The 27,728-nt window shown below is 38.0% G+C and overlaps 1 protein-coding gene across 3 annotated transcripts in view; it reads left to right on the forward strand.

Annotated features, from left to right (window-relative positions):
• Positions 1-27,728, forward strand: part of LOC123549130 (tetratricopeptide repeat protein 5-like) — a 145,154-nt gene that overhangs the window by 78,076 nt on the left and 39,350 nt on the right. For all 3 annotated transcript variants that reach the window (XM_053546630.1, XM_045336974.2, XM_045336972.2), the window contains exon 7: positions 12,714-12,860. In XM_053546630.1, coding sequence (XP_053402605.1) covers positions 12,714-12,860 — 147 coding nt within the window. The remainder of the gene's footprint in view (positions 1-12,713; positions 12,861-27,728) is intronic.

Genomic DNA, 27,728 nt, shown 5'->3' on the forward strand with positions numbered 1-27,728 from the left:
CCCGGTTTACCAGGGCATTCAGTAGACCCGAGGTCCCGGGTTTTGACCCACGAAAAACCGAGAAAAACTCGTATTTGACCCGCTCATTATATGCCTCGTGCGTCGGTTTGACTCGCGAAATTTTTTTTGATGCATCTAAGTTTGAAAGTCCTGCCCCTTGTCAATCAAAATCCCAGAGAATTTCAATACTGTTTGCCGGCACGAGCGGAAGTATAGCAGGAGGCGGAGCGTTGTATGTTAATTAAAATCATTATTTTGTGTCCTTGATACGATTATGTAAGCTGGTCAACCGTTACGGTCTATACGACTATAGTAATTTTATTATCATTGCGGAGGCTTTGTTTGGTCCAAAACAAATTATATGCTGTAAATAAGTAGAAATTATAAGTACTGAATAGGTATGGTGAAAAAAACAACAACTTGAAACAGGTATTTTATTAAGAATTTAAATTGTTAAACTTCGTTTTACATATTTGTCACCCGTTTTCGCGACCATATTTTTCGGACATTTCCATCATTTCTTACGAGATTTTTCTAGTACAATCTAAATAAAAAGCCCATACAAAGTCTGCATGTAAGAAAAATATGAACACTGTTGCAAAAGCATGCAGCTCTTATTTTGAAGCATTCAGTATAGGTTGACCCCTGAAATATTGATCTTGACTCTTGAAAATCTGATTTTGACCCTTGAAAATTTAGACTGAAGAGTCAATGACTATCGAGTTTCAAAACTTATGTTACTCTGTACAGAGGGTCAGACACCTCTTACAGGGACTCAGACATTCAAGAGTTGATATTTTCAAGAATATGAAAAAAGGGACATTTCACTATAAATCATTCAACCATTAATTATGTTTATTGGATGATGTTTACATGGAATTAAAGGAAGAAGTGTTCTAAATGATGTTATTGACTTATTGCAAAAATTCCCAGTTTGAGTAAAAACCCCGCTAAAATTCCCAATTTGGGTTAAAAACACCATCATTTTTCCCAATTCAACCGGTACCGGACCTTTTCCCAAAATGGCAAAAAAAGTCACTGCGTGATAGAGGCTGTATTTTTCAACTGATCTTCATGAAATTTTGTCAGAATGATGGCCTTGATAAAATCTAGGCCAAGTTCAAATATGGGTCATCTGGGTTAAAAAAATAGGTCACTAGGTGAAATCAAAGAAAAACCTTGTGTATGTGATAGAGGCTGTATTTTTCAATTGATCTTCATGAAATTTAGTCAGAATGATAGCCTTGATGAAATCTAGGTCAAGTTCGAATATGGGTCATTTGGGGTCAAAAACTAGGTCACTAGGTCAAATCAAAGAAACTACTTAAACTAGTTACAATATTTTTTTCCATGAAATCACTAGGTTAAACATGTTTACACTGTTATGGTGTATTGTGGTGTGTTTCTCAGGTGAGCGACCTAGGGCCATCTTTGCACTCTTGTTTTTAGCTCACCAGTCACAAAGTGACAAGGTGAGCTTTTGTGATCGCGCAGCCTCCGGCGTCCGTCGTCCGTGCGTGCGTAAACTTTTCCTTGTGACATCTCTAGAGGTCACAGTTTTCATGGGATCTTTATGAAAGTTGGTCAGAATGTTCATCTTGGTATATTCTAGGTCAAGTTCGAAACTGGGCCCGTTGCCAACAAAAACTAGTCATCGGTCTAGGAAAAAACCTGTGACCTCTCCTAGAGGGCCATATATTTCAAAAGACCTTCATGAAAATTTCAGAACGTTTACATGATGATATCTAGGTCAAGTTCGAAACGGGGTCACGTTGCCTTCAAAAACAAGGTCAGTAGGTCAAATAATAAAAATACCTTGTGTACCTCTCTAAAGGCCATATTTTTTCAAGATCTGTATGAAAGTTGGGTCTCGAAATGTTCATCCTTGAGATATCAGTCAAGTTCTAAACTGGGTCACATGCGTCAAAAACTAGGTCAGTAGATCTAAAATAGAAAAACCTTTGTGACCTCTCTAGAGGCCATATAATTGCGTGAGATCTTCATGAAAATTGGTTCAGAACGTTTCACCGATGATAACTAGTCCAGGTCGAAATTGGGTCACGTGCCTCTCAAAATCTAGGTCCGTAGTCAAATAATAAGAAAAACCTTGTGCCCTCTCAGAGCATACATTAGTTTTAATACATAATTTATTTTAGTCGATTGTCCCTAAAAGGCCATATTTTTCATGGATCTGTATGAAAATTGTCTGAAATTTCATCTTGATGAATCTAGGTCAAGTTCGAAACAGGGTCATGTCGGTCAAAAACTAGGTCAGTAGTCTAAAAAATAGAAAAACCTTGTGACCTCTCTAGAGGCCATATTGAGCATGATCCTCCATAAAACTTGGTCAAGAATGTTCACCTAGATGAATCTCGGTCAAGTTTGAAACTGGTCACATGCCAAAAAAAAACTGAGGTCAGTAGGGCCAAATTATACAAAAACCTTGTGAACTCTCTAGAGGCCATACTTTAGTTTATACATAATTTATTTAGGTCGATTGTGACGGAAGTGCTACAACTTATATTAACACTCTCGACACCTCATTCCCTGATGGAATCCATCGCCACGAGGTATGAAGAAGAGGCCAGATTATCCCGTTATAATGCTAGCGCCAAGCAAGGAGAGGAACTGGTACCATTTTTAACGTTTTTGGTAATGACCGGCCCGGATCGAACCCACGACCTCCACACTCAAGCGGACGCTCTACCACTAGGCTATCGAGGCCATACTTTTCATGGATCTGTATGCAAAGTTGGTCTGAATGGGTTCATCTTGTGATATCTAGGTCGAAAAGTTTGAAACATGGTCACTGTGGTCAAAAACTAGGTCAGTAGGTCTAAAATTATTTAAATCTTTTGACCTCTCTAGAGGCCATTTTTTTCATGGGATCTGTATGAAAGTTGGCCTGAATGTTCATCTTGATGATATCTAGGTCAAGTTCGAAAGTGGGTCACGTGCCCTCAAAAACTAGGTCAGTAGGTCAAATAATAGAAAAACCTTGTGACCTCTCTAAAGGCCATATTTTTCATGGGATCTTCATGAAAATTGGTCTGAATGTTCACCTTGATGATATTTATGTCAGTTTCGAAACTGGGTCACGTGCGGTCAAAAACTAGGCCAGTAGGTATAAAAATAGAAAAACCTTGTGCCCTCTCTTGAGGCCATATTTTCAATGAATCTTCATGAAAATTGGTCAGAATTTTTATCTGATAATATCTAGGTCAGTTTCAAAACGGGGTTTTACATGAGCTAGGTCACTATGTCAAATAATAAAAAAAAAAACAATGTCATATTCAAAACTGGGTCATGTGGGAAGAGGTGAGTGATTCAGGACCATCATGGTCCTCATGTTTTTTATTATACTATATACATGAGAGTATTTGTATATACAGTCCACATAATTACGCAGTCTTGTGTGTGTGAAATTGCAATGTCTTGTGTCAGTGCCTGTTGGGGTAACATTCGTCACCTTCAGTGATAGCTCTAGTTAGTATCTGGCATGCTGTAGTGGTTCTCTACCAAGATTGTTCAAATCATGACCCTGGAGTCAATATATACCATACCCAGTGTGGGGGTCCTCTGTTTTACATTGACTTCTAATTGAAAATATTTTAATCTTCTTGTCTGTTCTTCATAGAGCCCAGCCCCTTTAGATATTAGTTATTTAGTATTGTTAGTAGTCAACTATCATTAATAGTTTGTTCAAATCATGACCCTGGGCTGACCTACTTTTATTTTTGAAGTTACAGCATAGAAATTGGACCACATGTATAATTTTTTAATACAGATTTCAATCCTCACCTATGACCTGCTTTCTTGTTTCTGAAGCTGCAGCAAAAGAGATTTTGACCACTTGTATAATTTTGTAACAGTTTTCCAGTTGCTATCTTGAATAATTTTAACCAATTTAACCTACTCCCCAAAGTTTTTAGCTGGACTACACAAAGTATATGGAGAGCTATTCTACTCACCCCAGCATCGGCATCGTTGTCTTTACACGTCCCCACTTCGGTTAAAGTTTTTATGGACTTTCTCTTTTTTCTCCGTATCTTTGTAATTACTTAAAGGATCTGCTTTAAGCTTAAAATAGTTATTCCTCATCATCACCCACATCATCTGGCATAAGGGCCATAACTCTCATACCAATATTTCATGAATTATCCCCTTTTTACATAGAATTTCGGGTTTAAAGTTTGTTGCATTTTTCACTCTACTCAGTTATTACTACAGTAAAATTTCGATATCTCGACAAAGTCGGGCCCAGGGGAATCTGGGTCATGGGGGGTCAAAAAATAGTCACCCATCAGATAAAGGAAAAGCTTGTGAACACTCTAGAAGCCACAGTTGTGACTTAATCTTTATGAAACTTGGTCAGAATGTTTGTCTTGATGATCTCTAAACAAATTTGAAACTGGTCATGGGGGGATCAAAAACTAGGTCCTAGGCCAGATCAAAGGAAAATCTTGTTAACACTCTAGAGACCACAATTTTAGTTTGAAACTCATGACAATTGCTCAGAATGTTTGTCTTGATGACTTCTAGGTCAAGAACGAATCTGGGTCATATGGGTCAAAAACTAGGTCACCCGGTAAAATCAAAGGGAAAAAGCTTGTGAACACTCTAGAGGCCCACTTATAAACCAATCTTTCTGAAACTTGGTCAGAATGTAGTCTTGATGAGCCTCTATTTCCAGATTGAATCTGGGTCATATGGGGTCAAAAACTAGGTAAGCTGGTCAAATCAAAGGAAAATCTTGATAATACTCCAGAGGCCATTTTTATGACCCAATCTTCATGAAACTTGTTCAAATTGGTGATCTTGATGATCTAAAGCCCAATTTTTGATTCTGGTCATGTGGGTCAAAAACTGGGTCACTAGGCCGGATTAAAGGAAAATCTGTTAGTACTCTTGAGTCTCAGTTTAACTTTGAAACTCACGAGAATTGGTCAGAATGTTGTCTTGATGACCTCTAGGTCAACTTTGAATCTGGGTCATTGGGATGATAAACTAGGCATCAGGTCAAATTAAAGGAAAAGCTTGATAACACTCCAAAGGCCACGTTTATGACCTTATCTCCATGAAACTTGGTCAAAATTATGTTTCTTGATGATTTTTAGGCCAAAGTTCGATTCTGAAATCAAAGAGAAAGCTGGGCATGCAATAGGGCTGCTTTTCTCATTTGATTTGAATGAAACTTGGTCAGAAGTTTGTCTACCTGAAATCTTGGTTGATTATCGGGTCACATGGGATCAAAAACTAGGTTACCAGGTCAAATCCAAGCATAAGCTTGTTTACACACTAGGGGGCACATTTTTAGCTCACCTGAGCCAAAGACCACTCAATGTCTGTTGTGCGTCGTGAATCGTGCGTCTCAAGTTTTACATAGACTTACATAGAATTTTTTTTTTTTTTAAATCTTCTTGTCTGAAACTGCAAGGCCTAGGCTTTTGATATTTGTTATGTTGCATTGCCTTGTGGTTCTCTACCAAAACTGTTCAAATTATTACTCTGGGGTGAAAAGAGGCCCTGCCCCGCGGGGTCTCAAGGTTTACATAGACTTATACCCTGAGATCCAGAAAATAAGCCAATTTTGAAAATAAGGCAGTCTCGAAAATAAGCCACCATTTCACTACAGGCACAAAGGGCTCATGAATAAGCCGCACTCAAAAATAAGCCATTCAGTTTTTCGTATCAGTTACAGTATCAATGACTTTGTTAGGACACCATATGAGATAGCAAAAGTTACCAACGTGTATATAACAGATTTATTTCCACACGTAATAGCAATGAAACATACTTTGGAATAAAAACACCTAAAGTAATGCAAGTTGTGCTGAGATTTAAAACAAATTAAACCTTTAAAAGCAAAAAAAAAAACAACCGCTGTCTCAGACACTTCTTGTCACGTCAATAATTCTACTAATTAACCTGACCCGTCAATGTAGTGTTTGTCACCTATTGCGTAAGTTATTCATACCCATTGGCCGATTAAATCATAAATGTATATGTTTGTTAGGCCAGACAAAACATTTTAATGGGTTATTATCTGTTAGCATCGGATTATTTTCGTTAACAAATTGTAAATTGTAACAAAATTGGTATGTCAGAAGTATAAGTATTTATCGATTTTTTTATTAAAAAGCAAACTACTATACGACATCCATATCTTCAGTATTTTGGTACTTAAAAAATACGCCGGATTTTTAAAACCGTTACTTGATATATTACTTAAAGTTAGCCGTACTCAAAAAAAAGCCGGTCTCAATAATAACCACCAAACCTTCGAAAATTTGAAATAAGCCGTGGCTTATTTTGGGATTTCAGGGTATAGGAAAAAAATTTGAAAATCTTCTTGCTTGAAACTGAAAGGGCAAGTCTTTTGAATTGCCTTCCTAGTGTTCCTCTACCAAAATTGTTCAAATAAAAGCCCATGGGAGAAAAGAGGCCCGCCCTGGGGGTCCCAAGTTCAACATAGATTTATTTAGGAAAAAAATAAACTCTCTTGTCCTAAAATTCAAGGCCCAAAGGCCTTTGGTATTTGGTGTGTAGCCACTTGTTGTATGAGCCATATAGGAAAAAAAATACTTAAAAATTATTGATCATAGTTCCTAGACTTGATAATATAATTACCTGATGACCCTAAGGATTAGGGTCACCTGACTGTGACCTTGACCTACTGACCTACTTTCTGGGTTTTTTTTAAGATACAATCTTGACATTAGGATGACATGTACAGTTAAGCACAAATCTTAAAACTGACATTGAGTGACCATGATGTGACCTACTGACCTACTTTCTTTATATTTATCATCATTTGCCTTTTGAAACATGTGGCTCACATTACTCATGTGAGATCCAGGTCATCATGACCCTCTTGTTTATTCTATCTTCAAAAACCTTGGTCGGAATGTTTGTATCATGAAGTCTTTATTTTTTTTTGTGCCCCCCCATGAGTGGTGGGGGCATATAGATTTGCTCTTGTCCGTGCGTCTGTCCGAAGTTTGTGACACGCCTAGCTCAAAAAGTATTTGATATAAATTGATGAAACCTTTCATGAGTCTTAATCATGATATGAACTTGCGTACCTTCTATTTTTTGTCTGGCTCCGCCCCCTAAATTTTAGAGTTATGGCCCCCGAAATAGTCAAAAATGCACATTTTCACCTTGTGACACGCCTAGCTCAAAAGTATTTGAATAAATTGATGAAACCTTGCATGAGTCTTATCATGATATAACTTGCGCACCCCTATTTTTTTATCTGGGTCCGCCCCCTATTTTTTAGAGTTATGGCCCCTTTAAAAACCCTTTCACTGCCGAGGACCAAAAATGTTATGTACAACTTTTTTGTCAAGGCACTTTTCCTGGAAATCACCTTGGTTTTGACAGATAGTATTCAGAGGCTTTTTTTGTTCACAGAATGTATACAAAACCTAAATTTTTAGAAAGAAAAATAATAAATGCATACAAAAAGAACAAATTTATTCTACAAAAAGTCCCTTTTTTTACTTTTAAATATGCCGCGTAAATGTGGGACGGGTATACTCGTCCTACATGTAGACAGCGAAGGGGCTAGATGAGGAAAAATCACCATAACAGCTATAAATTTTTGAAAAATCTGCTTAGTTTGTAAATCAATATTTAGAAAACAAAGCAATATGAAGTACCTAATTTCCTTATCGAATCTTTGACCTTTAGAGGAAATATTGGAGTTGTTTTCTCTATTTTACCCAGCAGTTGAATCGCCATCCGCCATTTTGAAATGTGGAAATTTACAATCACTTAGGTCATTATGGGCTTTCCTATGTAAAGTATTCTAAAATACAACAGCAAACACGATGGAAAACATTCTTTTGATATGATTGGTTGCTCTGGGATAAATTCATGTGACATCATTTACATTGTTTATAGATTGGAATGTTGGGAAATCCCACGACGGGTAAACCCGTCTTGTAGGCAAATAGGCTGACATAGTAGTGGGACGGGTATACCCGTCTTGAAGGCAGCGAATGGGGTTTAAAAAGTCAAAAATGCATATTTTCACCTTGGACCGCCTAGCTCAAAAAGCATTTGATATAAATTGATGAAACCTTGCATGAGTCTTTATGATGATATGAACTTGCGCACCTACTATTTTTCATCTGGCTCCGTCCCCTATTTTTAGAGTTATGGCCCCTTAAATAGTCAAAAATACACATTTTCACCTTGTGACACACTTAGCTCAAAAGTATTTGATATAGATTCATGAAATCTTGCATGAGTCTTAATCATGGTATGAACTTGCGCATCTCCTATTTTTAATATGGGTCCGTGCCCTATTTCTAGAGTTATGGCCCCTGAAATAGTCAAAAATGCACATTTTCACCTTGTGACACCCCTAGCTAAGAAAGTATTTGATATAAATTGATAAAACCTTGCCTGAGTTTTTATCATGATATGAACTTGCGCACCTACTATTTTTCATCTGAGTCCGCCCCCTATTTTTAGAGTTACGGCCCCTGATATAGTAAAAAAATGCACATTTTCACCTAATTATGTGCCTCACTCAGAAAATTTTAATGTAAATTCATGAAACCTTGCTTGAGTCTTTATCATAAAAGTGACCTTGCACACTTGGCATTCTTCTTGAGAATTTAAGCAATTATTTTCAGAGTTATGGCCCATGAAATAGCCAAAATAGTGGATTTTTTGTTTGTGATCTCAAAGCTCCCAAAAAGTATATGGTATAGAATAATGAATCCTTCTCATATTTTTTTGAGGCTAAAAACCCCATTTTAAAACTGCAAACATTTGAATTATTTCACCTTTTTTGTGACAAATGTATCAGTGGGGGGGCACACCCTGTGTCCTATAGACACATTCTAGTTTAAATCTAGGTCACATGAGTCAAAAACTGGGTCTTAAGGTCAAATCAAATGAAAAGCTTGTATGCACTCTAGAGGCTACTTTTTTGCTTCAATATTTTCCCCAAACTTTGTCCGATTTTCGTTTCCATGAAATCTTAGACAAGTTAGAATTTGGGTCATGTGGGATAAAAAATCTAGGTCACTAGGTCAAATCAAAGAAATGCTTGTTTACACTCTAAAAAGGCTACATTTTTGGTCCAATCTTAATGAAAATTGGTCAGAATAAATCACTAGGTAAAACAAGTTTACACTGTTATGGTGTTTACTCAGGGCCTCTTGTTAACTTTTTAATGTTTGATACACTTCTCTATCCCTGTTAGACACAAGACTGTTACATTTGACACAGACTTAAGGGTTTGTCCAATATCTTCTTTCCACTGATAATTAAACACTTCATGGGCAGCTCCACTTCCTCACATGCACCCATTTCACTATCCAGCATCAAATAGTCAAGCCGCTGTCTCCTGTGACAGCTCTTGTTTGATTTTTAAGCTTTAGCAAAAAAAATGTCCAAGCAGCAATAAAACTGAGGTGACGATATAGGGCCATCATTATCCTCTTGCCTTAAAACATGTACTTTTGAATGGAATGGTTGGGTGCAGTCAGATATGTATATTAAACATGGCAATTTTTAGCTCACCTGAGCCCAAAGTGCTCTGAATGAGCGATTGTGATCACTTACTGTCTGGCCATCCAGTGTCCGTCCGTTGTCCATCCGTCCATTCACACTTTCCTTTAAACAACATTTCCTCCTAGACCATCAGGCCAATTTTTGATGAAACTTCACAGGGATGTTTCTTGGATGGTTTCTTTAACAGTTGTTCAAAAAATTGAATTCCATACAGAACTCTGGTTGCCATGGCAACCGAAAGGAAAAACTTAAAAAACCTTCTTGTCCAAAACCACAGGTCCTTGGGCTTTGATATTTGGTGTGTAGCATCATCTAGTGGTCCTCTACCAAGAATGGTCAAATATGGCCCTGCCCTGGAGGTCACATGGTTTATATAGACTTATATAAGGAAGAACTTTGAAAATCTTTTAGTCAAAACACACAGGGCCTAGCGCTTTATAATTTGGTATGTAGCATCATCTGGAGGTTTTCTACCAAGATTGTTCAAATTAACCTCCTAGTATTGAATATTGCCCCGCCCTTGGGGTCACATGGTTCATAAAGACTTATATAGGGAAAAACTTTGAATATCTTCTTGTCGAAAACCACAGGGCCTAGGGCTTTGATTTTTGCTATGTAGAGTGGTCCTCTATCAAGATTGTTCAAATTACCCCCCTAGAGTCATATATGGCCTCGGCCCTGGGTGTTATATGGTTTATGTAGACTTTTATAGGGAAAAAGTTTAAAAATCTTCTTGTCCAAAACCACATGGCCAAAGGGCTTAGGAATTTTGGGATGTAGCATCATCAAGTGGTCCTCTACCAAGATTTTTCAAATTGTTTCAGCCCTACCATCAGTTGGGCCTGACCGTCCATCTGACCATTTGTCACACTTCATTTCCCAATAACTGGAGAACCATTTGACCTAGAAACTTCAAACTTCATAGATGGCAGGGTTAGTAGATGACCCCTATTGTTTCTTGGGGTCACTCCATCAAAGATCAAGGTCACAGGGCCTGAACAAGAAAACCATTTTAACAAAAATTGAGAACCACTTGACCTAGAATGTTGAAATTCATACAATGATTGGACACACAGGGGAGGGACTCCTCTTGATTTTTGGGGCACTCTGTTAAAGGCCATGGTCGCAGGGCCTGAACCCTGGAAAACAATTGCCAATCAATAACTTGAGAACCACTTTACCCAGATTGTTTGAAACTTCATAGGATGATTGGATATGCAGTGTAGATGACTATTGATTTTGGGGTCACTCCATCAAAGGTCAAGGTCACAGGGACCAGAACATGGGAATCCATTTCCAATCAGTAACTTGAGAACCATTTGACCTTAAACCTTTAAACTTAAAAGATTGATAGGACTTACAGAGTAGATGACCCCTATTGTTTTTGGAGTCACTTCATCAAAGGTTAAAGTCTCGGGCCATCTGTCCGTCACACTTTATTTTCAGTCAATAACTGAAAACCATTTTACCTAGAACCTTCAAACTTCATAGGATGATAGGGCTTACAGAGTAGATGACACCTATTATTTTTAGGGTCACTTGAGCATGGAAAACTCTTTCCCATCAATAACTTGAGAACCACTTGACCCAGAATGTTGAAACTTCATAGGATGATTTGACATGCAGAATAGATGACCCCATATTATTTTGGGATCATTCAAGTAAAGGTCAAGTTACAGGGGCCAGAACATGGAAAACCATTTCCAATCCATTACTTGAGAACCAATAGGCCCAGAATGTTGAAACTTCATGGGAAGATTGGACATGTTGAGTAGATGATCCCTGTTGCAGCTAACCATCAGTGTCTCTTTGACACTCGCTCCTGTCCCCTATTGACTTCTTGCCTATTACTACTATGCATTGGGTGAAACATGCACTTTTCTACAAAAGCATCTTCTAGTTGGTATGTAGCATCGTGTAGTAGTCCTTTACCAAGATTGTTCAAATTATACCCCTGGGGTTAAAACTTGCCCCACCCAAGAAGTCGGGGGGGCACATGGTTTAAGCAAGCAACTAAACTCATGTGAGCGATATAGGGCCATCATGGCCCTCTTGTTATGCCCCCTCTTCAAAGAAGGTGGGGTATATTGTTTTGCAGATGTCGGTCGGTCGGTTGGTTGGTCGGTATGTTGGTCGGTCCGTCCATAGACCAATTGGTTTCCAGATGATAACTCAAGAACGCTTGGGCCTATGATCATAAAGTTGATAGGGAGGTTGGTCATGACCAGTAGATGACCCCTATTGATTTTGAGGTCAGTTGCTCAAAGGTCAAGGTGACAGTGACCCAGAACAGTTAAACAGTTTCTGGATGATAACTCAAGAACGCTTGGGCCTAGGATCATGAAAGTTGATAGGGACAACCAGCAGATGACCCCTATTGATTTTGAGGTCAGTTGCTCAAAGGTCAAGGTGACAGTGACCCAGAACAGTTAAACAGTTTCTGGATGATAACTCAAGAACGCTTGGGCCTAGGATCATGAAAGTTGATAGGGACAACCAGCAGATAACCCCTATTGATTTTGAGGTCATTCACAGTGACCCGGAACAGTTAAAGGGTTTCCGGATGAGAGCTCAAGAACACTTGGGCCTAGGATCATGAAAGTTGATAGGGAGGTTGGCGGTGACCAGCAGATGACCCCCATTGATTTTGAGGTCAGTAGGTCTTAGGTCAAAGTCACAGTGACCCAGAACAGTTAAAGGGTTTCCAGCTGATAACTCAAGAATGTTTGGGCCTATGATCACGAAACTTAAAAGGGATTTTGATCATGACCAGAAGATGACCCTTATTGATTTTGAGGTCAGTAGGTCAAAGGTCAAGGTCACAGTGACAAAATAATTTCTGTTCCTTGTGCAATTACTGAATGCATAACGGGGGCATTTCATGTTCTACGAGCTCTTGTTTTAAAGAACCTGTTGGCCTGATGCCAAGTTTGAAAACCAGGTTTTCGTGGAATTTCCACGTTTCTTGTTTTATTTTACAGTGCAAAGATTTGTTTTTAGCAGCTTTTTCCAGGATTTATAGTTTTAACAAGTTAGACTTACATGTCTTTAAAAGAAAATGCTCAGGACTAAAATTTGTAACTACCAGTATTTTTCAGTTGTAATTCATAAGAGATAACTGTTAGTTACTGTATATACTAGAGTGGTACTCATATATAATGTTGTTTTGCTGACTATAGGCTTACAAGTTTGAGGAGGATTTTCAGAAGGCACTGGAAGGTTTCTCCCATGCTTCACTGTTAGATCCCAGTTGGAAGGCTCCTGAGACTCAAGAAAGACAACTCTTATCTTACTTGACAAGTGTGACACAGATGATAGAGGCAAAGGTACTTTAACATTATTCTTAAACAGGTTTTCAAAAAAACTGGAAATTAAATTGGCGAGTGTTGTATGGCAGGCTTGCAGGTGATCAGCATCAGCTTTTGGTTTCAGCTCAGTAACTTGAGTTAGGAGTGACAGATTGCAGTGAAACTTGGTATATAGGTAGCTTGCACAGGGACAGATTTTGGGATTGCATATGAGGTCACTAGTTGCTAGAAAAAAGCTTTTCCGCTCAATAACTGAAGTCTGCATTAATGTATTGAAAGTAAATTGGCCTATAAATACCTTTTAGAAAAACCAAGGTTGGGATTATATATGCAGTCAGTGGGGTTTAGTTCAAACTAAACATAACTTAATTAATCCGCATACTTAGAAAATTCCAGCATGTTGCATTGATCAAGAGAGTATGGTCAAAGTTACCATTTGTGCTGTGAAACGAATGTGTCATGGTTCAAATCTCAGTTGTTGTTTTTATACGCCCAAAGGGACGTATAATGTTATGACGCTGGTGTCTGTCTGTCTGTCCGTCTGTCCATCTGTCAGCAATTTCGTGTCCGCTCTGTAACGCTCGAACCCCTTGAAGTATTTCAGAGACACTTTACACAGATGTTCACCACACCGAGACGACATGCAGAGTGCATGTTTTGGATGTCTCGCTTCAAGGTCAAGGTCACATTTAGGAGTCAAAGGTCATATCAATTTGTTTCATGTCCGCTCTGTAACTCTTGAACTGCTTGAAGGATTTTAAAGAAACTTGACACAAATGTTCACCACACCGAGACGACATGCAGAACGCATGTTCCGGATGACTGGTTTCAAGGTAAAGGTCACATTTAAGGGTCAAAGGTCAGATATGACTTTGCTTTGTGTTTATTGCTCTGCCTTGCAGTGCTCTTGTTTGTATTTGGCAGATCCCTCTTTTGTTCACTTACAATGAAATTTTTTTTAATTACTTCCCTTTTATGTTACTATAAATAGCTTATTTTGAAACTTTTTTATTATTGGCTGTAGGGAAAAACCGAGACCACTTTTCTGTGGTACAACATGGATGGTACCTCCAATTTTTAGGTGTTTTTTGACATACCTTTACCTGGTTAGAATTTTTTTGTGGACTTAAATTTTTTTTGGAATTTCTTCCCTTTGTTGTTCCTGTGCTTTGGGCTTCACACTGCAAGTTCTTTAAATTTTGCTCCCATTCTCTGATAAAACCCTTCGGGCGTATAATGCCCCGCTTGGCGAAGCTCTTGTTTAGCCAGCTCATGGTGAGCTATTAGGATCAGTGAATGTCCATCGTCAATCCATCATTATTCATTCTGTCCGTTCACATTTAGTTTGTTTACACCCTAGCATCAACAATTTTGAAGCAATCTTAAACAAACTTGGTCACAAGACCTGGGATGAGTTCCATTATGGGCTAGCTTGCTAGATCAGATCAGTATGTCCAGAGTTATGTGCCCTTGATTGACAAAATTTGCTATATTTCACTTTCACACTAGCATTTTCATTCCTTCACTAATTCTAATCATACTACATAGAATGTGTATGACCTCAAGATCTTGAATGAGTTCGATTATGAGCAAAATTGGGCTGGTAGGACCAGAGTTATATGCCTATACCTAGCTACACAAGTAAATGTCACCCTTTACTTAAACTTTGGTAAGATTCAAATTTGGAAACATTTTAGTTCAGTTAAACTTGTATATTAAACGCTTTTATAAAAGTGAAAACTGTCAACCTTAACATTAACTGTACTGAAAATCAAGAACAATTCAACAACAGACAACCAGCACAGCATATACAAACACAATGTTTATAATAATTTTCAAATCTGCTGCATATTATAACACTAACAAGTCTCCCTGTGTATGAATTACTGTCTTCTTGTCCATAACCTACAGCATTCAAATTTGGAGCACATGCATAGTTTTGAGTGGGTAAATGAACCTTGACATGAATTGACCTTGATCTTGACCTAGTGACCTACTTTCACATTTCTGTAGCTACAGCCTTCAAATTTGGACCACTTGCATAGTTTTGTGTTCTGAAATGAAATTCGACCTTGATTTTGACTTAGTCACCTACTTTGACATTTTTCAAGCTACAACCTTCAAATTTGGACCACATGCATTATTTTTTGTACCGTATGAACTTTGACCTTGGTCTTGACCTAGTGAACTACCTTCACATTTCTCAAGCTACAGCCTTCAAATTTGAAGCACATGCATAGTTTTGTGTACTGAAATGAACTTTGACCTTGATATTGATCTAGTGACCTACTTTCACATTTTTCAAGCTACAGCTTTCAAATTTGGACCACATGCCTGGGGCACATTTACAGTTTTGTGTACGGAAATGAACTTTGACCTTGATTTGACCTTGAGCTAGTTTTGAAATTTGGAACATTCAAAAATAGCTCAGTGGTGGGTGCCAAGATCACTCTGTGATCTTTTGTCTTTATCTTTAAACTCCCACTATCCCTTATTCTTGATATTGAACTTTTTGAAGACTGATGTGTCATCACTACTTCTATCACTCGATGTACTAGACTCTGAATCGCAAGAGGATACTTCACTTTCAGTCTCCTTCTTTCTGTCAGTCTTAGTGCAGTTTAATCTAGGATCTAATTCATCTTGACATGGAGTCCCTTCTGAAAAATCAAGCTCCTCGTTTGCATCTTCTAATTCCATCTTAAAACTTTTGTTTACAACTCTCCTTTCTGGTGTTACTGGATTTTTCAACATACTTGTAATTTCTTCGTCCATCCCTGACCCTTCACTATCTTCATGTAGACCTACCATTGTTGGACCATATTCTTTTTAGCTCGACTATACGAAGTATATGGAGAGCTATCCTACTCTCCTTGGTGTCGGCGTCTTTCCGCGTCCCCACCTTTGTTAAAGTTTTTTTACACTTTCTCTTTTTTCAATTTATCTCTGTAATTACTTGATGGATCTGATTCAAACTTGAAATACTTATTCCTCATCATCATCCACATCATCTAACATAAGGGTCATAACTCTGGCACCAATATTTCATGAATTATCCCCCCTTTTCACTTAGATTTTCAGGTTAAAGTTTTGATGCACTTTAACTCTATCTCTGTTATTACTGAATGGATTTGATTCAAACTTAAAATAGTTGTTCAACATCATCACCCACATCATATGATACAAGGTGCATAACTCTGGCACCATTTTTTAATGAATTATTCCCCCTTTTTACTTAGAATTTCAGGTTAAAGTTTTGGTGCACTTTCACTCTACCTCTGTTATTACTGAATGGATTTGATTCAAACTTAAAACAGTTGTTCAGCATCATCACCCACATCATATGACACAAGATGCATAACTCTGGCACAATTTTTCACGAATTATTCCCCTTTTTACTTAGAATTTCAGGTTAAAGTTTTATGCACTTTCACTCTATCTCTGTTATTACTGAATGGATCTGATTCAAACTTAAACTATTGTTCAACATCATTACCCTTATCATATGACACAAGGTGCATAACTCTGGGACCAATTTTTCATGAATTATTTCCCCCTTTTACTTAGAATTTTAGGTTAAAGTTTTGATGCACTTTCACTCTGTCTCTGTTATTACTGAATGGATTTGATTCAAACTTAAAATAGTTGTTCAACATCATCACCCACACCATATGACGCATGGTGCATAACTCAGGCACCAATTCTTCATTAATTGTTCCCCCTTTTTACTTAGAATTTTAGGTTAAAGTTTTGATGCACTTTCACTCTGTCTCTGTTATTACTGAATGGATTTGATTCAAACTTAAAATAGTTGTTCAACATCATCACCCACACCAGATGACGCAAGGTGCATAACTCTGGCACCAATTTTTCATGAATTATTCCCCTTTTTACTTAGAATTTCAGGTTAAAGTTTTATGCACTTTCACTCTATCTCTGTTATTACTGAATGGATCTGATTCAAACTTAAACTATTGTTCAACATCATTACTCTTATCATATGACACAAGGTGCATAACTCTGGTACCAATTTTTCATGAATTATTTCCCCTTTTTACTTAGAATTTCAGGTTAAAGTTTTGATGCACTTTCACTCTGTCTCTGTTATTACTGAATGGATTTGATTCAAACTTAAAATAATCGTTCAACATCATCACCCACACCATATGACGCAAGGTGCATAACTCTGGCACCAATTTTTCATTAATTATTCCCCCTTTTTACTTAGAATTTTAGGTTAAAGTTTTGATGCACTTTCACTCTGTCTCTGTTATTACTGAATGGATTTGATTCAAACTTAAAATAGTTGTTCAACATCATCACCCACACCATATGACACAAGGTGCATAACTCTGGCACCAATATTTAATGAATTATGCCCCTTTTTGTTAGGATATACTTATATAGTGTTTTGATACATTTTATTATTTGATACATCTTATTACTTTAAGTTGATATTTTTGACATAGACTCAGGCTATTGTGCAATATCTTCATCCACAATTGGAGTCATTAAACACTCCAGTGACAGCTCTAGTTTCCTCAGATGTGCCCAGTTTCACTATCCAGCATCGAAATAGTCGAGCGCGCTGTCTCCTGTGACAGCTCTTGTTGTTACAACCTAATATTTCTTAGATATCCTGGTTCAACACTTGATTGTCCTAGGCAGTGCATCCCACTTCCAGGTAATCAATTTATCCACTGCCCCTTCTCTTCCACCATCAGGGTCCATCAGTTCAAAATTCTCTGTTCGTACATTTAGATATTGTTGGTGTTTACATAATCGTCTAGTGAACAGTCTTCTGCATCTTCGGCACTGATATATAAAGTGGCTTTGTATTTCCTGCTCATGACAATCTTGTTTTTCCTGCTCATGACAATATGCAATGTGATGTTTATCAAACGTAACGTTTTGGCATATTACACACGACCACTGAAACAAAAGAAAATACTTGATGAACATTTTGAAAAATACAAGCCTACAAAAAATATCTTTAATGTTTTCATTTTTCATAGAACAGGGGACCTTTGGCACCTTTTTTGAGGTCTGAAGTGTGGATCCTGATGACTTTTGTAGTGTTTAAGTCGGTCATGATGTACTACCTTTGGTTTAGCACGTTCGCTGTATTTGATATACGACATCATTTAGTTTCTTCAAAACCTCATAAGGTCCAGTCCATCGTCTGGTTAGCTTTGCACTTAAACCCGCTTTAATCTTTGGATCATATAGTCATACCATGTCGCCAACGGCATATGAATTTTCACTTAATCTATGGTTATACTGGCATTTCTGAGACTAGCTCGCGATCGCAAGATTCTTTCGTGCTACGTTGTGTACCTTATCAATTATCTCTGAGAGTTTAATTGCATACTCGCTTTTGGTAATTTTGCTAGTGTTTTCAGGACTCCCTGTTGCTAGGTCAATTGGTAAATCCATTTCACACCCAAACATCAACATACTTGGGGAAAAACCCATTCTTTCTTGTACAAAAGAATTATACGCCATGGTAAGAATGGACAAGTAGGCATCCCAGTCCTTATGGTTTGAGGACACAAATTTCGATAACATATTGGTTACAGTTTTATTTGCAGATTCGGCTAATTCGTTTGAATGTGGTCTAAATGCTGTTGTTCTTGTCTTTTCTGACCCCAAAATTTTACACATTTCTTTGAATATCTGAGACTCAAAGTTTGATCCCTGTGTGTTGGTGCGCCGTAAAACCTAAATAAATAAATGGTCAGAATGTATTTGTTTTGGCACACCAAACACTGACACAAACTTCTCAACCAGTTTGTTTGCCACAGTTGTAGCTTCATGGTTTCTGATAGGAACAGCCACCAACCATTTAGTAAAATATTCAATTATTGTGAGTACATACTTGTTTCCATTGTTGCTTCTCGGAAAAGGCCCTATTATTTATATACCAACCCTTTCTAAAGGGGCTCCGACATTATATTTCTTAAGAGCAGATTTTGCTTTTCTGACTGGGCCTTTCCTGGAAGCACAAACATCACACAACTTGACCAAGTTACTAATATCATGTTTCATTTTAAACCAAAAGAACCTCTGTCTTACTTTTGCTAGAGTTTTAAGTATTCCTAGATGTCCACCAGATGGACTGTCATGCAATTCCTTTAAAACCTTGGGAATCAAACTTTTAGGCAACATTACAAGATACTCGTATGATTTACCATCAACTCTAACCTACTGATGGTACAAAATTTGACTGATTATCTTCAGTGAGTCTAGCCTTTTGCTGTAATACTTGAGTTCAACAGAACTCGGTGCAACTTCAGACCAATTAGGTCTTGGGTTTTCTTTGACCAAACTGTCAGAATGATGTATTGGTACCCTAGTTGTGTCCCCCTGAAAATCAGACTGGTTCAACAATTTTTGAGTGAGTTATGGCCTTTTGTTTATTTTGATTTCTAATAAAATTTTATATCCAGTGGCCCTCCAAGTAGACTAGCCACTAGACTGATAAAAATATATTTCTACATTTTTCCTTTTTTGATGAATTTAATTTCATAGAGACAAAAGCCAGTCTATTTTAGAGATTTTCATAGAGGAATGATGTTGAATTTATGATACTGGACATAGAATATAGACGGGCACGGTTCACTACCTTTAATCATAAAAATGTAAAAAAAAAAAGATACATCATAGTCTAGGAGCTAGTTTACCCTCCAAGTAGTTAATTGTTTTTTTATGGCCTTTATACTGTAGAAGGGTCATAAAGTCACAGTAATGAGATAATGATTCAAGTTGTTCATTATTTTCCTATTACACCTGAGCCCAGCAGTGGATGGACTACCCTAGTAGATTGATGATTAATTTGTTTAGTACTGTGAAATCATTTAAATTCGCTGGCACGAAATTTTGTGCAAACGTGATGAAGGACTGTTTCGTGCGGGCTTTAATTCGCGCATTTTCAATTTTAGCAATGAAAAATATAATAAAAAAATAATAAAAATTATTTTGCATAAAAATAATTGCATTTATTTTCTAATGAAATTAGTGGATATCTCGTCGTTTATATATAACAAATAAATGATGAACGCGGAAGCGTCAGGGAACCACTCGAGCATTATATAAACTCGAGATCACGTGCAGTATTCTCAGTTCAACCACAGTATTGCTATATAGCAGTTCAAATGTTCGTTAAAATTGCATTAAAACTGCAGTCATGCCACGTGGCCGAGGCAGAGCGCGGCTCCAACAACCCGCCAGGAACGTAGAGGCGAGTCAGCCTGAGAGGAGGACCAGGGGAAAGAAAAGAACGGCGGACGAAGCAGCAGATTTGCCTGAAGACCCAATGCATCAAACAAATGCCGGTAGGTCTGTTATTGACTTTGAACAACTTTTGAAAGAGTCGCAGATAATTCCACAGACTAATAATAGTAAATTAGTTGAAAATTCAAATACGGGGTGTGGCAACCCTAATTCTAACAGTTCTGCAGAATTGCACCAAAGCACATGTGCTTAGCTCAAATAATATTCAAAATAGTATTTCGGTTCCTGTATGCAATAGCAATTTCAATGCACGAGATTCGCAAACTGCAATTCCGCTCAATTGTTTGCAAGACGTTACAGATATTAGTAGTAACTTTTGTGACGTCACCTTGCCTATGGTACGAGTAGCCGATGATGACATTGCTGCTCATTTACCTCCCGCACTAAAACAGCAAATTTGCAGAGGGTCTTATGTTAACCTCGCCTTGATGCTAAAAGGAGCCGTTGAGTTATCCGAATATTGCAACGGCATGGTATTCAAGTTAAGTTCGAAAGGGTTTATTGAAACTGGCCAAAAAGAATGTAAGAAAAAAATTAGCAACATTGAAAAGTGGACAAATGCCATTCTCATTTATGCATCGGTGTATTTATCGAACCATACGGATAAGGTGTACGAAATTTTACATTATATGTACAACATAAGGGAAGCGGCCATGAGACAAGGTTCTTCAAGTTGGCGCGAATATGATGAACAATTCCGTTTGCGCCAGGCTATCACACCGGCACCATGGTCAAAAATCAACAATGACCTGTGGTGGCGATGTATGCAGATGAAGCCTGTGCTAAGAAATCCTTCTAACCTGTACAGGTACACGTGCAATGACTTCAACTCGGGCGCTTGCACGTGGCCTAGTTGCAGGTTTTCTCATACATGCACTAACTGTCACGGCCCTCACCCTGCGGTAAGATGCACAAGACGGGGAGAATCTGCCGGCATGCAAATGCAGGCGCCTGCACAAAGGGGTACTTTTCATGGCAGACAGTTTTTTAGGCGCGGGTCATACAGAGTCCCAAGAAAACATTAGTGCTCAAAAGTCTGACCAGGTTACACAAAATAGTTCTGTAGATATCATGAAATTAGCAAGTTCACCAGTTAAAATTTCAGCTTTAAAAAAATACTTACAAGCTTATGATCAACGTGAGGCCACTTTTCTCCTGAACGGCTTCATGTATGGTTTTCCAATACAATACACAGGTCCACGTGCACCACGAGACTCAAAAAATTTAAGATCCACTGTGTTAAATCCAGATTTGATAAAATCCAAAATAAATAAAGAAGTTGAAGCTGGTAGGGTTGCTGGTCCATTTACCGAACGACCTCTGCCAAATTTAATTGTGTCACCTATTGGTCTTGTCCCTAAGAAAACACCTGGTGAATATAGAATGATTCACCACCTATCTTACCCTCCGGGCGAATCCGTGAACGATTATATTGACCTGGCTTTGTGTTCCGTACAATACACAAGTTTTGATGAAGCCGTTAGATTAGTTCAAGAACTAGGACACAACTGTAAGATGTTTAAAACTGATATACGTAGCGCATATAGATTAATACCAATTAAACCAGAAGGTTTTGAATTACTGGGTTTTTCTTTTGCAGAAAAATTTTATTTTGATAAAGCTTTACCTTTCGGTGCATCCATAAGCTGTATCACATTCGAAAGATTTTCACGTTTTTTGGAATTTACAGTTAAAAGCTAACTACGCTCAGGTGGTCTAATACATTTCTTGGATGATTTTTTAGGGGCAGACAAAGACACAGAATCGTGCACACGTGCGTTAAGAATTTTCAGAGAAACAATGTCAGAATTGGGTGTTCCTTTAGCGGACGAGAAAACGGAGGGCCCGACTGATTTTTTTTTAGTGTTTTTGGGTTTAGAATTGGATTCTATCCACATGACTGTGAGAATACCCGAGTCAAAAATAAAAGAAGTGATCCAAAAAATCACTGAAATATTGTCTCACAAGAAAACGACTCTAAAAAAAATGCAGTCGCTGATCGGCTCCTTGAATTTCTGTTGTCGGGCCATACCAATGGGCAGACCATTTTCTCGTCGCTTAATAGACTCAATCTGCAGTCTCACAAAATCTTTTCATCACCTTAGGCTTAAAAAGGAAATCAGATTGGATTTGAACATGTGGCTAGCTTTCTTGCAAAATTTTAATGGTTTGTCACTATTTCATGATAGATTTTGGCTCTCAAACTCTGACGTACAGCTGTTTTCAGACAGCGCCGGTGGCAAGAAATTAGGCTTCGGGATCTATTTTCAAGGACATTGGTGTCGGGCTACTTGGCCTGTTGAATGGCATTCAAGGGGAATAACTGCAGATATAACTGTCTTGGAGTTGTTTCCCAATATGGTATCACTGTTCGTTTGGGGTTCAGCTAGCTAATAAATAGATTAGGTTTAACTGTGATAACATCGCAGTTGTACATATATTGAATAAACTTTCATCTAAGTCAGAGAGAGTTATGTGTTTGGTTAGATTGATAGCGCTACGTTGTCTAAAACTGAATATTTGGGTTAAAGCATCCCATGTTCCGGGCCGACAGAATGCTATTTGCGATTGTTTATCTCGTTCACAGATGACGAGATTCAGAGAGCTCGCACCGGAAGCAGATCCAGAACACAGTCTAATTCCTCACTTCCTATGGAGCGTCTTCAATACAGAGCAAGACAGCTTATTGCTACAGCAATAGCACCAAATACACTATTTACTTACAATACCGCCCTAAATATGTTTGAAAAATTCAGGAACAGTTATAAACTAGCAAATCTTTGGCCGATTCCGGTATCACATGTCATATGGTTTTTAGCTTATTGTTTTGAAAAAGGGCTATCACCAAAATCTATTACAACTTACTTGGCTGGGATAAATCACTTTCATAAACTCCAAGGATTTTACGATTTGAGCAATGTATTTGTAGTGAGCAAAATTTTAGAGGTTTGCCGCAGGAGCAGGGTAACACAAGACAAACGGGCACCAATCACTAGGAACATTTTGGTTGAAATCTGTAACAAACTACCAGTTGTCTGTTATGATATCTATGAAGCAAAACTTTTTGCAGCCATGTTTTCTTTGGCTTATTAGTCCCCTACTGGTTGAAAACCAGTTTCGGGGACTATAGGAATGCGCTTTTCCGTCATTCCGTCCGTCCGTCTGTCCGTCCGTCCGTCTGTCCGTCCGTCCGCAATTTCGTGTCCGGTCCATAACTCTGTCATCCATGAAGGGATTTTAATATTACTTGGCACAAATGTTCCCCATGATGAGACGACGTGTCATGCGCAAAACCCGGACCCCTAGCTCAAAGGTCAAGGTCACAGTTTGAGTCAAAGGTCAACAGGGCTTTTTTCCTGTCCGGTCCATAACTCTCCCATCCATGAAGGGATTTTAATATTACTTGGCATAAATGTTCCCCATGATGAGACGACGTGTCATGCGCAAAACCTGGACCCCTAGCTCAAAGGTCAAGTCACAGTTGGAGGTCAAAGGTCAACGGGGCTTTTTTCCTGTCCGGTCCATAACTCTCCCATCCATGAAGAGATTTTAATATTACTTGGCACAAATGTTCCCCATGAGAAGACGACGTGTCATGCGCAAAACCTAGACACCTAGCTTAAAGGTCAAGGTCACAATTTGAGGTCAAAGGTCAACAAGGCTTTTTTCCTGTCCGGTCCATAACTCTCCCATCTATGAAGGGATTTTAATATTACTTGGCACAAAATGTACCTCATAATAAGACGATGTGTCATGCACAACTTTCAAACCCCTAGCTCAAAGGTCAAGGTCACACTTAGCAGTCAAATGTTAACATAGCATGAACAGGGTCTGTTTCGTGTCCGGTCCATAACTCTGACATTCATTAAGGAATTTTAATATCACTAAGCACAAGTGTTCCCCATGATGAATGACGTGTCGTGCGCAAATCCCAGACCCCTAGCTCAAAGGTCAAGGTCACAATTGGGGGTCAAAGGTCAATAAGGTTTTTCCCTGTCCGATCCAGACTCTGTCATCCGTCAAGGGATTACAATATTACTTGGCATAAATGTTTCCCATGATGAGACGACGTGTCATGCGCAACACCCAGTACCCTAGCTTAAAGTCAAGGTCACACTTTGAATCAAGGTCAAGAGGATTTTTTTCCTGTCCGGTCTATAACTTTGTCATGCAAAGCAGGATTTAGATATCAGTTGGCACAAATATTCCCCTGGATGAGACAACATGTCATGTGCAAGAACCAGTCCCTAGGTCTAAGGTCAAGGTCATATTTAGAGGTCAAAGGTCAAATTCAAGAATGACTTTGTACGGAACATTTCTTCTTCATGCATGGAGGGATTTTGATGTAACTTGGACCAAATGTTCACCACCATGAGGCACCCTTGTTTTTAGAATTACGTCCCTTTGTTGTTACTATAAATAGATTTTATGTAACTTTTTTATTACTGGCGGTAGAGAAAAACGAGACCACTTTTCTGTGGTACAGCATGCATGTTACATCCAATTTTTAGGTGTATTTTGACCTATCTCTACCTGGAAAGAGTTTCTTGTGGACTTATATATATAGATTTTTTTTTTTTTTTTTTTTTTTAAAGATTAATTTCCTTTGTTGTTACTATAAATAACTTACATGATAACATTTTTATAATCACCAAAAAAATTAAATATGAAAACAGCTATAGGTTTTTATATATATAAATTTTAATCCAAGTGTTTTGTTATAGCATATTGTATATATAGTACAATATTGTTTATACAACATTGACAGATATCAGTTCATTATGTTATACTGCAGTAGAGAAAATTAGGTGCCTTCCAGTAGGGGACTTTGTATTGCATGGCAATACTTCATTCACTTGTTTTGGTCTGTTCCGAGTAAGTGAATTGACAGCGCCACATCTCCTTCGAATAGATCATGTAATACATGTCGACGACATAAATTTCTGTCATAATAATCAGTATGTCATTATTCGTCTTCGGCATTATAAGACACATCAGAAAGGCAAACCAGTGTTCATTAAATTGCCTAAACAAAATGACAATATATGCCCAATTAGTAAACTTATTGAGTTTTTAGAACTGCGACCTAAGTTGAGAACAAGTCTTTTTAGCTCATCTGATTTTTTGAAAAAAAATGATGAGTTATTGTCATCACTTGAGCGGTTGTCGGCGTCGGCGTCGGCGTCGGCGTTGCCTGGTTAAGTTTTATGTTTAGGTCAGCTTTTCTCCTAAACTATCAAAGCTATTGCTTTGAAACTTGGAATACTTGTTCACCATCATAAGCTGACCCTGTATAACAAGAAACATAACTCCATCTTGCTTTTTGCAAGATTTATGGCCCCTTTTGTAAATTAGAAAATATCAATTTCTTGGTTAAGTTTTATGTTTAGGTCAACTTTTCTCCTAAACTATCAAAGCTATTGCTTTGAAACTTGAAATACTTGTTCACCATCATAAGCAGACCCTGTACATCAAGAAACATAACTCCATCTTGCTTTTTGCAAGATTTATTGCCTCTTTGGACTTAGAAAATCAGTTTTCTTGGTTAAGTTTTATGTTTAGGTCAGCTTTTATCCTAAACTATCAAAGCTATTGCTTTAAAACTTGCAACACTCGTTCACCATCATAAGTTGACCCTGTATAGCAAGAAACATAACTCCGTCCTGCTTTTTGCAAGATTTATGGCCCCTTTTGGACTTAGAAAATATCAGATTTCTGGTTAAGTTTTTATGTTTAGGTCAAATTTTTCTCTAAACTATCAAAGCTATTGCTTTGAAACTTGCAACACTTGTTCACCATCATAAGCTGACCCTGTACAGCAAGCAACATAACTCCATCCTGCTTTTTTTTCAATAATTATTGCCCCTTTTGGACTTAGAAAATCATTTTTCTTGGTTGAGTAAATTTTGTTTTAAGTCAACTTTTCTCATAAACTATCAAAGCTATTGCTTTAAAACTTGCAACAGTTTTTCACCATCATAAGTGGACACTGTACATCAAGAAACATAACTCTATCCTGCTTTTTGCAAGAATGATGGCCCTTTTTAGACTTAGAAAATCATGGGTAGGACAATATTTCTATTACACAAAAAAAATCAGATGAGCGTCAGCACCCGCAAGGCGGTGCTCTTGTTTTGTCATAACAATGGCATAGTCGTCACAAGGTCACAATTCACACATGTACTTTCAAAAGCAATAAGTCTGACACAATACAACTCTGCTCATTTTCGATCACACAGCTTCAGAATTGGTAGGGCGACTGACTTGGCAACACAAGGTCATTCGTCAGAGACAATTAAAAAGTTGGGCAGATGGTCATCAAATGCCTACAAACTTTATATTCGCACGTGATTCACTGTTTGGAAACCTGCACCTTTCAAATGTGTTTATATATAAAGCTCAAGTAGTAACAGATTAAAGCTATAATATAATATATCATAAAGATATTCTTGGATACGGTTTAAAGAAGAGAGTTTTAGATGTATTGGTAGTCCTCGGCAGATAATGTCGGGTTACTGACCAAGCATCAATTTTTTCAATTAAATATCATTCTTTACATTTAGATGTCTGGATAATCGGCGACTCAATTCCGTATTGGGCTGGGGTTCACACTTCCAGGTCTGGCAGACCAAATCTTAAGATTGATGACTTGACTATCGCATGGTGGGGGAAGCGAGGTTTGGGTTGGAACAGTCTCCGACATCACATACAGTGTCAAGTATTACTGGCGACACCACCATCGATTATACTCGTTCATTTAGGTGGGAACGATTTAGTCAATATTAAAACACCATCACTGGGAAATTATAAGAAATGAAATAACTTACCTAAGAGAAGCTTTTCCAGAAACACTTTTTGTATGGATTGACATCTTACAGAGACCAAGGTGGCAAGGTGTCCAAGGGTCGGACAAAAGCATTGAAAAGAAATGGAAGCGCATTAACCAAATAGGCCGTAAAATCATATTGTCTTCTGGGAACGGGGATGTGGTCTCCCCAGATATTGATGCAAAAACAGCTTTTTATCTTCCTGATGGAGTACATCTCAACTTGGTTGGGATCGAATTCTATTTGGATTACATTAAGGACAGAATTCTTAAGCATAAAACGTGACTCAAAAGAAATAAATGTTAACCAAGCTATTAGTCTGGTCTGTCAAGGTTGAACCAAGTTTTGTTAAAGCAGCAATTATATTAGTGATAAATATTATTTATCTTGTTTGAGTACTTAAGAAATAGTTACGCAGAATTTTTGGGGGATAAATTTTGGCAAATTTATTGTGGCCAAGAAAAATTCTGTCGGCCGGGGGCAATCGGGCGTGCTTCTGGACGTTGCTATAGTCTGTCTGTTGCTGTGTAAAAGGTATTGCTCTAGTGCTTTGGCAATATCTGACTAGCCTCGCTTAAATGTGTCATAGCCTTGCTTATGTCATAGCCTCGCTCATGATAGTATTTGCCTTGCTTAGAATGACAGTACTTTGCCTTGCTCCATCTGTCCGCTAAATATTCCTCATTACTTTGCAGGTAACGTCGAGTTATGGGGAATGTTTAATTTACTGTGGTGTACTGTAGCCTCGCTTATTATAGTATTTGCC

This window comes from Mercenaria mercenaria, chromosome 6 (genome assembly GCF_021730395.1).
Source record: "Mercenaria mercenaria strain notata chromosome 6, MADL_Memer_1, whole genome shotgun sequence".
Taxonomy (NCBI): domain Eukaryota; kingdom Metazoa; phylum Mollusca; class Bivalvia; order Venerida; family Veneridae; genus Mercenaria; species Mercenaria mercenaria.